General features: G+C 39.4%; 2 protein-coding genes across 3 annotated transcripts in view; one reads left to right on the forward strand and one right to left on the reverse strand.

Annotated features, from left to right (window-relative positions):
• Nucleotides 1-11,837, forward strand: part of creb3l1 (cAMP responsive element binding protein 3-like 1) — a 62,406-nt gene extending 50,569 nt beyond the window's left edge. For both annotated transcript variants that reach the window (XM_041781512.1, XM_041781513.1), the window contains 5 exons: nt 805-873; nt 5,281-5,383; nt 5,483-5,639; nt 6,216-6,375; nt 6,469-11,837. In XM_041781512.1, coding sequence (XP_041637446.1) covers nt 805-873; nt 5,281-5,383; nt 5,483-5,639; nt 6,216-6,375; nt 6,469-6,505 — 526 coding nt within the window. In that variant the 3' untranslated portion in view covers nt 6,506-11,837. The remainder of the gene's footprint in view (nt 1-804; nt 874-5,280; nt 5,384-5,482; nt 5,640-6,215; nt 6,376-6,468) is intronic.
• Nucleotides 11,838-11,976: 139 nt separating this feature from the next.
• harbi1 (harbinger transposase derived 1) lies at nt 11,977-16,255 on the reverse strand. Its single transcript, XM_041781514.1, has 7 exons — nt 16,078-16,255; nt 14,813-14,978; nt 14,538-14,740; nt 14,352-14,439; nt 13,946-14,150; nt 13,330-13,505; nt 11,977-12,818 (listed from the first exon to the last, which is right to left on the reverse strand). The coding sequence occupies exons 1-7, from the start codon at nt 16,143-16,145 to the stop codon at nt 12,618-12,620; spliced, it is 1,107 nt and encodes a 368-aa protein (XP_041637448.1). The 5' UTR covers nt 16,146-16,255; the 3' UTR covers nt 11,977-12,617.
• Between the last annotated feature and the right edge of the window lie 18 nt (nt 16,256-16,273).

Raw genomic sequence — 16,273 nt, forward strand, 5'->3', positions numbered from 1 at the left:
TTCTGAATGATCTGCTTTCAAACAAACACAGGAGGAGATCAGAGCGGCAGGGTGCAAGATTAACAACATGTCCAGTTGATTATAGAAATCAATGGGATTAGCCAGGAAAACCTTTTCCTCCTGAAAATCAATTCTCTTGCAAAGATGGAAGCAACGCCAGTTTTCTCAGTGTATGTTGTTGAACATACTACACACATACATGCACATGCACAGACAGGATCCTATAGACATACAGCAGTGGAGAGAGTGAGGCCTCCTAGAGCTTATCCAAAAATTCCAGCCTGATCCTACCTGAGCCCATGCACATTTTCTTTAACCAGATTTATAGGCCTGAGCCTGATTTAAATCCAACATTTTGAAACACGGAGGCTATTATATTAAAGTTGAAACTACAAATCAGAGTCCTTTAAATGACAGAAATACCTTTAGATGAGATCGCACTGAGCTTCCCACATGGTCTTTTTATTATTTATGGTAATCAGAGCAGTGAGGATGAGGAGCCAGCGCAGACATCACTGTGCACTGAACACATGGAGCTTTTAGGGGATCGAAACCCTTTTCTGTAAGGACCCAGTTTTGCATTTTTCAACGCCTGATAATCAACAACCGCTTACCTTATCAACACTGCTATTGAGACTTGTGAGTTCATTATCATACGACTACGACTCCCTCTCCCTCGCTTGTCCCAAACTGCACTTTTAACAGCTTTTCTCTCTCATTTTGCCAAAATCGGAGGCCCACATTTAAACATGTAACTGACACAGGTGAGATGTTGACAAAAGTCTGTGTCTGTCTGTGTCTCAGGGTGGAGAACTACACGTCAGAAAACAGCGACCTGTGGAGGAAAGTAGAAAACTTGGAGACCAGCAACAGGTGAGGATTGAACACACACTCACCACAGATATTATTGTTGTCCTTGTGCTGTATCCTGAACAGACTGAATCTGTTGTTATCTGGCTTAATGCAGACTGGACATGCTTGCGTGTAAAGGTTTTTGGATTATCATCATTGAAAACAGAAATATGACATCAAAGAATACAGCCTGGTAACATAAGAGATGAATCCTCTTTAAAGCAAGGCTGCAGAAAGTGGGTTGTTAAGGGGAGTTAGGATATTTTAACTCCTAGGCCCTATTTTATCCCATATTTTGGGTCTCATTGCATGTAAACATGCTCAATCAAAGTTGTTGTTTTTGTCTCTCTGGGGTTGGGGCATTAACAGCTGATTTGGGCATTCTGATACCGAGTGGTAATCCTTAATGCTTTGTGTGGGCACAAAAGGTTTGACATCTGATAGCTCAGGCTGTGCATGGATGTGGTCTTGGATGTCTTTATCTGGGCTGGATTAGATGCAACATTGTCGGAGATCTGTCTCTTAGAGCCGGCTTGATTGCAGCAACACACACAAGAGCCTCAAATATGTAAAAATGGGACTACAGCTAAAACATACCACAATATCTCTGCATTTCTTATGAATCTCTATCAAAGAATAAGCTAGACTTTTTGGAGGATACATGTCTCCTAGAGGTACAACATTGCCAAGCAGTAACAGTACAGTTTTGGGTCAAGATGAAGGGCAGGGTGGATTTTTTATCTGTGACCTACAAAACGTATTGAGCTCATCCTTGAGTCAGGGCTGATTTTTGTGCAAAGTTTGAGGAAAATCCCTCAAAGCGTTCTTGAGATACTGCATCCACACAAGAAAAAAAATGAACATGAGGCCCAAATGATAGGCCAAATGATATTTGACCTCTAGAAACTAATCGGAAAACTAGATTGGACCTTTGTGCAAAATTGGAAGAAAATCCCTCAAAATGTGCTTGAGATATTGCATTTGCAAGATGAACATGAGTCCCAATAGCCTTAATTTTGACCAATGACCTTTTAAATCTAATCAGATCATCTAGTAGCCACAATGTATAATTGTGCAAAGCTGGAGGAGAATCCTGAAAAGACTTTAAGAGATCTTCAAAGGCACCTAATAGGCATTCTCAAGATATCACATCAACAAGCAAAGGGATGTTAATGAGGCCTGATTACCTTGACCACTGACCGAAAACTTTCAGTATCCAATCAGTTCATCCTTGAGTCATACTGGGTGTTGGTGCATATATTGAAGTAAATCCCTCAAAACATGAGATATTATGTTAACAAGCAAAGGATGAATATCGGGCCCAATTACCTTAAATTATTGACTAATGACTGCCAAAATTCTATAAGTTCATCTTGAGTTTAAGTTGTTATTTGTGCAAAATATGAACAAAATCCATCAAAGCATTCTTGAGATATTGCATTCACAAGCAAAAGAGAAACATGAGGCCCAGGGACCCTTATTTGACATTTGACCTCTAAAATCTAATCGCTTAATCGTTAAGTCAGATCAGACTTTCTAGCAAAGTTAGAAGAAAAGCCTCCAATTTTTTCATAAGATATTATGCTCTCAAGCAAGGGATACACATGAGGCCCAGTAGACCTGACCACTGACCAAAAAACGTCCAAAATCCAATCAGTTCATCCTCAAGTCAACACAGACTTCTGCGAAAAGTTTGAAGAAAATCCTTCAAAATGCACTTGAGATATTGCATTCATAAGCAAGGGATAAACATGAGGCCCAATGACCCTTATTTTGGCATTTGCCATCTAATATCTAATTGGGTAATTGTTAAATCAGATGGGTCCTTCTTGCAAAGTCAGATAAAATCCTCTTAAGTTTTCTTGAGTTATTGCAATCACAAGCAAAGGATGAACATGAGGCCCAGTTATCTTGACCACTGACTAAAGACCTCACTTCATCTTGAGTCTAAGTGGGTGTTTTGCAAAGTCTGAACAAAATCCCTCAAAGCAGGGAGATATTATATTCACAAGAAACAGATGAAAATAAGGCCCATTGTACTTGACTTTTGACCCACTTTAAAATATTGTCAGTTTACACTGGAATCAGAATTTATATTAGTGCAAAGCTTGAAGAAAATCTTTTAACACACTCTTGGGCTATTGCATTCACAAGAAAGGATAAACATGAGGCCCTATGACACTTATTTTGAGCGAAGACTGCTAAAATCTAATTGGTACATCTTGAATCTTCACTGATAATCGTGCACAGTATTCTTGAGTTAGTGTTTACAAGCACAGGATGAACATGAGCTTGACTTCTGATCTTAAATCTTAAAAATTTAATCCGATCATCTTGAAGTGAGTGGGAATTTTTCTACAAAGTTTGAAGGAATTCCCTTGAAGTGTTTTGATGGATGGCCCAAAAACAAAGTTGGGTCTGAATATATTAATGCTTGAAGCAGTAGCACATTAAGGCTTCTGTTTTTAAAGATGAAAGCGCTCCACCGTGGGCTATACATGCTGGTATTTACAGTCTGTCTTCAGTTTATAAGCAAAGTGTGCCACAAGATGATTTATGAGACTCCAAACAGAAATTTGTCTGCTCCAGAAGGAACGTGTAGACTCATCCAGCTCTGTTATTACAACAATATGAAACCAATGTGCTATTATCTCCAGAGGGTGGGTGGGTGTGTCTGGACCGAGGGGGGGTCTGTCTCTGCGTCTGTCTGTCGGCTTCGGCCTGTCATTAAAGCTGAGATTTAACAGCAGCTTTCATCATGCAGCCAGCCCCCTCCCTTCCCACAACACTCACACACGCTGGTGAATATGTTCAACCACTGCACGGGAACAATGCGTTGGCACAAAGCGGGGAACATGAGTCAGCACGCTCACTCTCACAAATCCAAAGTTTCTGAATGTCTAAATAAAGTTTTCAGAGCTAAATTTGAGTTCCCATAGAGGCTCAAAATGCAGTTATTAGTGGTTATTGTGCTTCTATGCAGCGGTTTCTCTTTACTACACGCCCTTTTAAATATATGCACTATTTGGTTAGTGCTACTGGTGCTATCTGCACTTTCATCTTGCAGGAAATCTGCACAAAAATGTGCATGAAAAGGTAGAAAATCCAGCTCATGTGCAAAAGCAACCATAACAGAATCCTATTGTCTAATTTTGGTGTATGATTTTCCACTCCTGCTCTTGACATTCAAGTCCAAATCTTCACCCAGTCACCCAGCGTGACCTTTGTGAGTATGGTTTATTTAAAGGCCTTAACCACTGTGGTGGGACTTCAAAGGGCAGCGTGAGTGATGCTGGTCGAAATCACCCCATAAAAAGTTTATTACAGCCGGCAACGTGCGGTTTTTCTGCCTCATGTTGTCGACAGCAGCAGGGAAATATGAAACACTGCAGACTGACTGTTGACCGGTTAATTGTCTCGCTTGGTTGCCGTAGCTGTAACTGATTCATTGTCTCCACCTAGTGGTCAGACTGGGCCATTACACCCACAGAGAGTTTAACCATCAGAGCCCTGCTCTCCAGATCACAGCACTACTCTATTTTAGTGTTTAACTATGACCAGCTCTCTTCTTATTTAAACATAAACTGGATACGTGTTAACTTTAAAGGGGGATTCTGGGATTGTGTACTTAGAGACTACTCCATAAAAGTTGGGACGTTGTGTAAAATGTGAATAAAACTAAACATAGTGATCAGCAAAACCTTTTCAACCTGTTTTCAACTGAACACAGCACAAAGATATTACATGTTCAGCATGATATTTTGGAAATATACACGTTCTGAATTTTATGTTTGTGGCATGTTCCAAAAAAATTGGGACAGGGGCATGTTTACCTCTATGATACATCACCTTGTGTCCCAACAACACTCTCTACTAAAGACATTAATTGTAAAAGGACTAAAAGTGGAAGTCTTTCTTATTATTGCTTACAAGGTTTCCATTGCCATAGGCCAGTGTCGTGAAGCCATGCTGTTGTAACTCCTGCAGAATGTGGCTTGGATTTTCTCTTGCTGAAATAAACAGGGATGCCCCTGAAAAGATATCATCTGGATGAAAGCATATGTTGCTCCAAAACCTGTATACACCTTTTAGTATTAATGGTGCCTTCATAGATGTGCAAGTGACCCGTGCCATGGGCAGTAATTCACCCCTACACCTTTTGAAGTTTGCATTGATAGCAATCTGCATGGTCTTTTTTCTGCTATGGCCTGGACTTGACAGCTGTTTTTGGAAATTAACACAAATTTTGGATTTGATCCCTGCAACATGTTCCAGAAAAGCTGGGACAGGGACAATAAAAGACAGCGAAAGTTATGCAACACTCAGAAAATGTTTTTGGACACTGTGGTCTTCAGAGTGACTCTGTGAGTCACTTGGAATCTGAAATGTATTTTAATCTGAAACATCGACATGGTATTTCTCTTCCAGGTCTCTCCTACAGCAGCTGCAGAAGCTTCAGTCGTTGATTTCAGGGAAAGTCGTCCCTCGTTCTTGTAAAATGGCCTCAACTCAAACAGGGACATGCTTAATGGTAAATATCTATGGTTATCTTTACTATTCAGCTATAGCTGTTATTTGTTAAGTTTCTGTTATATCGTTTATTAACTTGTGTGTTTGTCTCTCTTTCCAGATGATGGCGTTGTGTTTTGTCCTTGTGTTGGGCTCCTTCTCCCCCTGCCTCTCTCCTCTCTCCTTCCTCGCTGACTCTTCCTCTTCTTTGTCCTCCTCTTCCTCTCATTCCCCCTCCGCTCCTCTACCATCAGCGGACCTCTACACCACCAGTCAGGGTACGTCAGCAAATCTTTACCCATTATTCTACTGTAATAAAGGATATTTATGGTACATGTGTAGGTTTTTCATGTAAAAAATGTGTCAGTTGATAATTAAGTGCCCAAGAGTATCATGTTTCTACAAGATGGATGTGGCAAAATAACTGATGTGCATCATCCTACTTTTTTGCACCTTTCTGTTTGAGTACCAAGCGTCTCTATCCAACCTTAAAGGGTAGAACAAGACACGTGTCTGATGAGTTAAAGCTGCACCAAACTTCTTAACTTTGTGGAGAAATTCATGTTGACATTATTTATGGGTAGTATCCAAGGGCTGGCTGCAGAGAAGCATCCCCACAGCATGATGCTGCCACCACTGTGCTTCATAGTGGGTGGTGTGTTTGTGGTGATGTGCAGAGTTTAGCGTCTTGTCTGATGGACAAAAAAGCTCCATTTTGGTCTCATCAGACCAAAGATCTTTCTTCCACTTGACCCTGAAGTCTCCCACATGCCTTTTTGGCCAAACAAATGAGTTAAGTTGTCATACTAGATGAAGTTGCAAGAGAATGAAGCCAATCTTTGTTTCTCTTACAGTCCGTTCCCGCAGTCTGCTCTTCTACGATGAAGGGTCTCCACTGGAGCAAAGTTTAGAGAGTGACAGACTGCAGCCTGACACGCACTCTCACATTCAGAGCAGCAGATACACAGCTGAGACGCAAAGAAACCAGACGACTGGGCCAAAAACAGACCACAGGTACAGATCATTCTCAAAGACATTGATGTATTTATTGTTACATGTGTGACTTTCTCATTTAACCCTGACTCATTTCAACTCTTCTCTCTGCAGAGAAACAAAAGCAGAAGGAGTCTCAGAGATTTTCTGACAACGTCTCAATCCTCCTCTCATGACTTCTCATCTCTGACCCCAAAGATCCTGCAGATCCCCTCTTCTCAGACGGCTTCACATCAGCATCCAGCTGGACCAAAACCTCAGTTTTCTCCTTTTTTATCACACTCTTTCATTCTGCAGTCTGTTCACCCTCCTTAGCCGTTTTACTGTCTGTACGTAGAGCTTTACTCCTCACCTTAAACAGACTCTGATTCACCTGAAAAGACTTGATTTTAAAGGAAACAAAATGATGGAATTTATCTTTTAAAATGAAGGATAATTTTAAATCCCCTTGTTGAAAATTATCAGTCATGCAGTAGCCTACCAGAGCAACTTGTAGCATTTAAAGAGACATAGATTAAGATATAAAGTCAGCTATGTTTAGCCTATAGAATCAAAGCATTATAGGTTGCAAGTTTGCAAAGCTTCATGGGAAATGATGCACTTTGCACCTTTAAATATGAGCATGTGTAAAACACTGTCATAAATGACTTAAATAAAGTTAGTTTTAGCCATAGACTTACAACGAGGTGGTGTAAGTGTAGCCCTTGGGTCTGAATAGACAAGCTATTAGCAGAGCTTTAAGCATGCAAGGCCAAGTAGGCCAAGTAGGTTTAGACATTAAAGCAATTCGGCTTATTTTGGACCAAATGCAGTGAGCACAGATGTAGGATTTGTAAAGAAAAAGCCACACTTTAAATACCCTTTTTCCATCTAAAGAATTGGCTACAGCTTATATACCCATGCCACCAATATGCCAGAGTAAGGTGCTGAGATATGCATCATTTCTGCAGACCAAGACCAAGTGTGACTGAAAATTCCCTCTGGTCTTTGTGTTTTGCAACAGCTGTTTCGCTGCTCAGAATGTGGAGGAATGCATAAAGACGAAGACCAGACCAGCAAGGTTTGACACTGCATAAATCTTTCGGAGCACTAATGTGATTGAAAATACTGCTCAAAGACAAGGCTGAAGAGGGCAGAGGGAGTCACAGACAGTTATGAGGCTGTCTAACAACAATCACTGCATTGTTATATGATGTATCATAGACAGTAGATGTGCTAAGTTCATACAATGAAAAATAGATGATAGCAAAAGAGCGACACAGATGCTGCACGTTGTGGGCTCTACTGAATGAAATGGAAATGCAGGCGGCTTATATTCCAGATTTTGCAGTAGACCAAATTACATAGCAGATATCGATACTTCAACCTTCAACACACTTTCTTCTCAAAAGTATTGATTCAGGCACCGTCGCTGTATAAAAATGATCAATTTAACACTGGCATCAGAAAAAAACCCAAACGATACCCAACCCTAGTTGCAAGGTACGGATACGCAACTAGCAAGCCACTCTGCCCATCTCCTCTGGTCACTTGCTGCCTTTAAGTGAGGAGTCTTTTCAGTCAAACCAGCACGCCAAGCAGTTTATTTACTGAATTATGACCTTATGAGGGTGAAAAGCTGGTGAAAAGTGGCGCCAACTGTCACCTTTTTGGTCTGTGTTGCTACATATCCCAGCAGTGAAGCATCCAAATGAATGGGAGCAAATTCACAGTATAACGGCGTTTGTCTCGGGATTTTACTCTGGTATGTTGGTTGCATCTGTATAAAGGATGTAGCTCACGTTTTTGATGAAAAAACAGCCTTTATCTTACAAAAGTGCAAAATGTCTTACTAGTCCACAGCTGCTGCCACAAACCAGTGACTACGTCCACCTTTTATATACAGTCTGCTCTTTGTACTTCATGCTTGTATTTTATTTTGAAGGGGATGTGCTTGATCCCTTCACACCATATATTCATACCAGGCTGAACCTAAAACACATCAGAATTATATATTTTTTAAAAAGCCATTAGACTCCAAGAGGATTTGTGTCCAGCAATGATTTAAATTAGAGGATATTCAGTAAATAGTGACTACACATGTTAGGACCCAAGTCAAGTCTTTACATAGGAGATGCTTGAACAATACTTCTTGGCAAGTTAAATCCATATTTTAGCTGTTAATTAGCTGCCAATTAAAGATCCCACAGCTCTGTGATAGTAGTAAACAGAACACAATAAATGCAACGTATTATTAAACTGATACTTCAGAAAGTAGCAGTGCCATTTCAAAAGTGCCTTCCACTTACTTGAGTCAAATGAGGCCTTAAATAAAAAGCCAACACCCTTACATCTACACCTGAAGCTTATCTCTACCTATATAAAAATATTTTTTCACTTTAAGTCGTTTACATCAATCATTAACAGAATGAATGTGAAAGGAAGTTGTTTTCCTGCACTCGTAAGGCTTCTTTTTAACCATTTACCAAAGTTTAACAGAGTAATATTGCTTATTTTCCTTTTTTATCTGGGATTACATCTGGTTTTCACCTCTGATTAAGACCAAAATTCTGCACCATTTACCATATTTTCAGGGACTGTTCACAGGGGTCCTGACAGAGGTTGGGAAACATGACATCAAAGTATTTTTTATGAATTAAAAATTGTACATATAATATATTTGCAGCATTGAAAAAAGAGCATATTTAATTTATGCAACAAAAAAATAATTGTTTTTAAGATCAGTTTATCTCAGTGTCTTGTTTTCTAAATAATGTTTACAAAAATCTCAAAAATACGTCTTATAATATATTCTGAGCATCAGAAAAGAGCATATTTATTTTATGCACAAAAAAAGAGGAAGTGTGTCGTGGTTTTAGGATGAAGTTTTACATGATGGTGTGTCGTTTACATGCTGTTTCATGGATGTAAAACTTTGATCGTTTTTTGTCTTTAACTGTAATACAGTGTTTGACTGCTGTCGCATGGAGAAAACTAAATCATCAGATTTTACCCTCCAGGTGAAGAAAACACAAATCAATCACAGAATCTAAAAGTGAACTATAATGTAGTTTTTAAATCCACCCTCATGCGACAGCAGTGTGTTGTATTTATTCCTGTTTGTAGAAAGTGTGTATATATTGATGAAGCCAATCAGGAGACTAAAACATTCCAAGAATTTAACACCACTAGTTTTTTAACCAGGAAAATCTTTATTTCTTCACCACTAGACTGCCTTTGTTAGAAAACGTAATATTTCGCATCCAGTCAAATCTTGAAACTTTAAATGAAATATTTCACTTTGAGCTCTGACTCAACAAAAACACAAAATTCCTTTTTTTATCCAAAAGCGTTACAGTTGACACATTTTCTTTTATTTTGTTTTTTTTTTTATGTTTTTGATTTTGTCTTTTGTGCGAAAAATTACACAATTTCTTGTGACTGCAACTCGTAGCACAAATATTCTGTCATTTTATTCTTAAAGGGGAATTCTGGTGTTTTTTAAACCATTTTTTTTAAAAATACATTTAATTCCAGCATCCACAGAAGTGGCCATTAATTGCTGCAGTGTTGTCAGTGTACATCCACTACAAGTCCTTGTTTTTCTTCTGTCGTGTCCCTACAGGGATAGAGCTCATCTCTGAGGTAGACGATACCTGTTCTTAAAGAAAAACAGACTTTTCATCACTCTCTTCGAGACGCCATTCTCAAAACGGTGAATTTACATCGACAGTTAAAGGAGTTGATGCTCTACCTCTGCCTGTAACAGCAACTTCTGAATTTATTGAAGTAACATCTCCTTTTGTAAGTGGAGTCTGCTAGTTTAAAGAGAGCAATGTAACAGCTGATCCTGCACATATTTGTGTGATGGTAACAGAAAACCTGCAAACAAACTACCAGGAGTAGAGCAAAAACTCCCACATTTGCGAAGGTTAAGTTGCATTTTTGTCAACTGAGTCTGTTGTCTTTAAACAATATTTTTTGTGGCTCACCTTGCCGTAGAACCTTCTCTAGAAAAAAGCTTCTCATATAGCTATTTTGAAGCTACCAGACTACATTTTTACCTCGCTGAATAAAGGAGTTGATGCTCTACCTATGCCTCAAACTGCTAGGTTGTTTATCTTGTCTTTTGGCCTTCATTCTGGATAAGATCTCATACAATGTTTTTGCTACAAAAAGGAAAAACACCAATGTGAAAAAAAAAAAAAGCAAATCTATGCAGTGGTAGATCAGCAAGGTAACCTAACTCCTTTTGCAAGGAGAGTCTGCTACTTTAAAGCGAGAAATTTCACAGCACATATTAACAAAAAAACTGCAAACTAACAAAACAAAGCAGGAATAAAGCACAACTCCCATATTTGTAAAGGTAACGTTCCCTTTTTGCCAATTGATTCTGGTAACTTTAAAGAGAACAATACATTTAGTGGTTTCTTTTGCTATTTCCAGAAAAAGCCTCTCTTTTAAAGCTACCAGACTACATAATCAAAACTAGTTGATGCTCTACCTCTGCCTTGATTAGTTTAGCTGTTTGTGTTTTGTTAGATGTTTTTAATTGGTAAGAGCAGACCCTGCACAAAAAAGACCTTGCTAAAAAAAATAAGAAATTGAAGCAGCAGTAGATCAGCAACTCCTGTATTTATCACATCATTTTTTTTCTGCACAGTCTGCTAGTTTGAAGAGAGCAATGTGACAGCTCTTGTTGGTTTTTCCAAAGAATCTTTTCCAGGAATATCCACACGTATTGCTCTTGAAGATTTTATGAGCAAAAGCAGCAATTTTATTTCGCGGGACAAAGGAGTTGATGCTCTGCCCCTAGTTTGATCTGTTTAGTTGTGTTATATGTTTTAAAAGGCAAGAGTAGATCTTGCACATATTTGTGTGATGCTAACAAAAACCCTGCAAACCAACTGACAAATCAAGGCAGTGACAGATCAGCAACTTCTGTATTTATAACGGCAAAATTATTGTTTTGGTCATTGGAGTTTGGTGGTTTAAATAGAGCAAAAGTTACAGCTATGGCTTGTTCCATACAGGAATTTTCTCCAGAAGCAGCTACAAGACTACAAAAGAAGGCTAAAAGGTTTTGCCGTGCAGAATGGAGGAGTCGATGCTCTACCTCTGCCCCAGTCAGCTTGACTGTTATCATTATTTAATGCTTTGAAATGGTAAGAGCAGATCTTGCACATATCTGTGCAGCTCTTGAGAACTCCTTTTGCACCCTGGTTTTGGTCCATCTGATGGTGTGAGTTCATGCAAGAATAAAGAGAACACAACAGAACATTTACAGCTTGTGGTTTCTCAACAGAACCATTTTCTTTAATAAAAAGACGAGATAAAGACACTGATTGTCTCTTGAACCTAAAATTACAATTTACAATGCTCTTTTTAAAGCCACCAGACTCCACTGACAAAAACAGTGGTTTAACTTGGCAGAGAAAAAAAACTTAAATGTAACCCAAGCGGCTTGCTCTTTTGTTTGAAATTTGGCTTTTAAAAGCTTGTAGTTTCACAAGCAACTACTGTGTCTAACTAGCAAAAACATGCTAGTTTAGTGGCTTTAAATAGATGGATTTCCTGGCTGTTTTGGTGGAAAAAATGAGACTTATTTGTGGATGTACTTTGACCAGGCATGTTAACATGCACCTTGTTAAACACGTGTTTGATTTAATTGGTGATTTAAACTTACTTATAAATAAAGCCCAGGTTAAAAACACCAGATTCCCCTTTAACAATCTTAATGCACCAGTGTACATAAATAATGACAACTTAATGTGCAGTTGTTGTAAATAATGCCCTTTTTTTGTATTGTGAGATTGTCCAAAATTTTAACCTGTGGAATTACGTGGAAAAGGTAAAAAAAAAGTTGAGTTTGGGGGTAAATGAAGATGTAAACTGGGTGGGAATTTCACGAAAAGAAAAAGAGGGAGGGTGACTTTTTCCACTTGTAAAGAATCCTCGATAACAGCAGCTGCACACAGTTTGAATAATGTAAAACTCCAGGAGGTGCTTGATTATTCTGACATTTCCATGAGGATAATCAAGCACTTTTGGGCGATATTTAAAATGTGTTATGATCCAATGTTGTCTTGGTTTGTTGTATAGCTCCTTGCATGTTCCTCAATATACTTCTATGTTATCTTAGTGTAGTCCGTAGAGTAGAAACCAGCAAAATATTAAAAAACTGCATCAGCAACACTGTGTCTGTGGACTTATTTTGCTTTAAATGAGACTCTCCTGTTCATCTCTCTGCTCTTATTGCAGTCTTATTCAGTCTTTTGATGAGATTAGCTGAAGTGTTTTAGTATGAGTTCTTTCCGAAGGTTCTCTGCCTGGCTGTCCCGGTCCTCGGGTCTCTGTTCGAGGCTCTCCGGCTGCTCCAGAGGGTCGGTCCTCTCCAGCGTCCAGGCGTCTAAACCGGACTGCAAAGAGGCGTTGTGGAGGACGCAGCAGGCGAGCAAGATGGCTGAACTTTTCTCTGGAGAATACTGCAGAGGAGAAGGGACAAGGTAGATAGATAGTTGGATGGAGGTTACGCTTCAGTTCAAGCTGGTTGCTATATCATTAAAAGTAATTCTTACAGTCAAAACCCTCCTTTATTTTTTTTTTCCAAAGTTCAAAGCCATGAGTAAATGAGAGGTACAGAAAGTTTTAGAAGGAAAGTGATTCAGTTGGCAGCTTTGAGACCATCTTAGATTACTTTTTTCTGCCTCTAATTCCTTTTGTTTTTGTGACTTAAGGCCTCTGATTAGTGAGAGAGCTGGCCACAGTTATCCCTTGTATTTATTCTGATTTATTTATTATTATTCTACCACTTTTTGGCTTGTATCCAGTCCTACATGGTTTAGGTTAGAAACTTGAAACTTACTACAATGATGCTGAAAATGATGAAACTTAAAAAATCAAAACTATTGCATTAATTAAAATAGTCAAATCTGTAAATTGAGAAGTTAACATCTGGAAATTTAGATTTATTAGAATGAAATAAAGCAGAATAACCTGTAGGTATCCTTTAGTACCATCCAAACATCTAAATCTGGTCTGAATGGCTCTGAATGTTCGGTCCACAATCTCATGAGTCGCTGTGTGAGCTAGATTATACTGAAGCTCTGCAGGGGATTCTGGGTTGTCGACCGGCGTCATCAGCCACTTCCTTAGAGGGTAACGACGGTCACCTAGGAAGCAGATCACAAACTTTACTCCTTTCAGTCAAAAAGATCAAGCAGCATGTTTGACCTTCCACGGAGTACGTGGCCAAAACCCCCATATGGATAAATACATTAATGACAATGCATATTGTATACAGTAAAATTAACTCAAAAGCAATTAATCCATAACAGCATGAATCTGAATATGAGAGCGCAACAGGCTTTATGCTATAAAGGAGGAGGCTGGGGTGGAGGAGGTTAAACTTTGCTAGCAGCAGCATTAAGGAGGGATTAGTGAGGAATACGTCATATTTAAATAAACCCCTGTGTTGAGAGAAAGAGCTGTGATTGGCTGTGGGAGCTGAGATCAGGATCAGCTGGCTGTATGACTGCCATGTCCTGCATGATTCATTTTTGGGACACGTTTAGATTTAATAAAGTCCATCAGGGAACCATCCAGTTCTCACCAAGTAGCCAGCCCTCCTCGACGTCCTGCATCTGTTTAAAGAGAGCAGATCTTTCCAGAATCTCCGTGTCTTTGAGCCCACCCGGCCAGGTTTCTGCACTGAGCAAGAGTCCTCGAGCGTTACAGACGAGCTGACAGCCCACAGAGTGAAAGCCCTTTTTGTTCACGAAGGAAAAGTCTTCGCTGTTTGGAGCTTTGATCGTCACCTGGAGATAAAGGAGGGCGGCTCAGTTAGGATGTCAGAACCTAAGGATCAGAATTTTAAACTTTAAGATCAATCTAGTAAAAATCAAGCACCACGATAAGACGCCCTAATTTCTTGATTTCAGTCATCAAAAATTGCAGGCAAACTCCTGCCCTCTAAGTTGCAGAAATATGTTTCCAATATTCAGTATTGAAATGTTTACCTGAACACAATCAAGCACCCCGAGCACTCCTGGAAACGCTGCCACCCTCTGAAACTCCTGGACGGTCTGGTCTATGCTGGTGGGGTCACTGTTCAAGAAACATTATCACCGTTAATGTCCGTTAAAAATAGCCTTCATGGGGCTAAATGTTTAAAATCTTTCCAGATGGTAGTTGTACAATCGTACTTGTTGAATGTGATGAACTGCGGCGCTTTCTCCACCAGGGCTTTGGTCACATTAGACACACATCTGGACATTGAAGCCTGGCTGATCCCGATTGTGTCTCCCATAGATGTCTGGAACGAGCCGGACGTGTAGAAACCCAAAGCTGCCAACACCTGGACTTCAGGGCTGATAGCTCGGGACCGCTGCGTACGTCTGCACAGAGCCTGGCACAGAGAAAACATTCATTAATCATTTTTTTAGGGATTATTCAAAACAAGAGATCAGCAGAGGCTCACCTCTCTGAGAATCTCCACCAGGTAGAGGATGAAGTGTCTCGGGAAGCCGAACTGCGTGAGGAGGAAATTATCTGAGACAGAGTCGAGGTCGAAGCGGTCCAGGGTCTTATGGCCTCGACCGTGTAGGAGGAGGTCACAGTCTAAGATGGCTATGGAGATCGCCATGCTGTGGAAAAATATAATTTATCATCAATATCCATTTCACATGAACAATTAGCTTCAGTTTGTCAGTTTTCTCTTAGTAAACATAAGAGTGAAGGTTATTATAGTTAACTAGAACTTACTAAATAACTCAAATGCAAAAATCATTTCATTTAATTGAAACTAAAATAAAAATAAGGCTCTACAAATAACTAAAAACATATTGTGTGCTTAAAAGTCTAAATTAAAGTTTGTTGGTCTGATGAGACTAATATGAGGCCTTTCAGCCATCAGACAAGGACACTAAACACTGCGCATCACCACAAACACACCATCCCCACTGTGAAGCACGGTGGCGGCAGCATCATGCCGTGGGGATGCTTCTCAGCAGCAGCCCAGAGAAGGCTTGTAAAGGTAAAGGGTAAAATGAATGCGGAAAACTATAGGAGGACAATCTTATTCAGTCTGCCAGAGAATTATGGCAGAAGAGAAGATTTATTTCCAAGGACTCGGTGCTGTGAATGCAGCCAGCATTAATTATAATAAAAGATCATGTGCAACACCTGTAGAAGGGCTTTTATAAGAAGGCATCTGAAATACATGCGCTTAAATATCCTTTATTGCATGAAAGATGACAATACTTGTAACTCCTCAACAACAATAAAAGCTGTCAATATAGTAACAAAGTCAATAATGACTGAGGAAATTCATTAGAGTGTGTCCATGCCTGTGAAACCGGCCTTTAACACATAATTGTGCATGTATTGTGTTTAATACATTTATTCCTTATATTTGGGTGTTAAATGCCGTTTAATTGTGCTTCTTGGCAATGCAATTGGTTCCTGCTTCCTCACTACTTCCATGTTTATCATCAGCACCACATTACACTAACAATGACAAGCACGTTTGTGCAAAACACTCAACTTCAGGGTCTGCATACCTGTATTCAATAGAGTCAAGCTAACGTGCTAACAAGCTATTTCGCTCGTTTATGAGATTTTCTCAAATCTGCGAACGTTTTATGTTTTTAAATACAAATCTAGACGTATGTTTATCTGAGTAACTTTAAACGGATACCACTGAAAGCACATTTAGTTTGATTTAAATAAGAAACTAGCTCTTACCTTTGCAGAAGTGGTGCGGCGTTTGTAAACAAAACACAGCCCACGTAAACGTATCCTGTTTGACGCATCCGCAGATTCGACACGGCAGCATTTAGAATTTATTGTTTCACATTAGATGGTTTCTTGTGTGTTTGAAATATATCTATCTGGTCCATCCATTGGTTTTTACGCTGTCAGTGTGGAATATATATTTTTT

This window comes from Cheilinus undulatus, linkage group 24 (assembly GCF_018320785.1).
Source record: "Cheilinus undulatus linkage group 24, ASM1832078v1, whole genome shotgun sequence".
Lineage (NCBI taxonomy): Eukaryota > Metazoa > Chordata > Actinopteri > Labriformes > Labridae > Cheilinus > Cheilinus undulatus.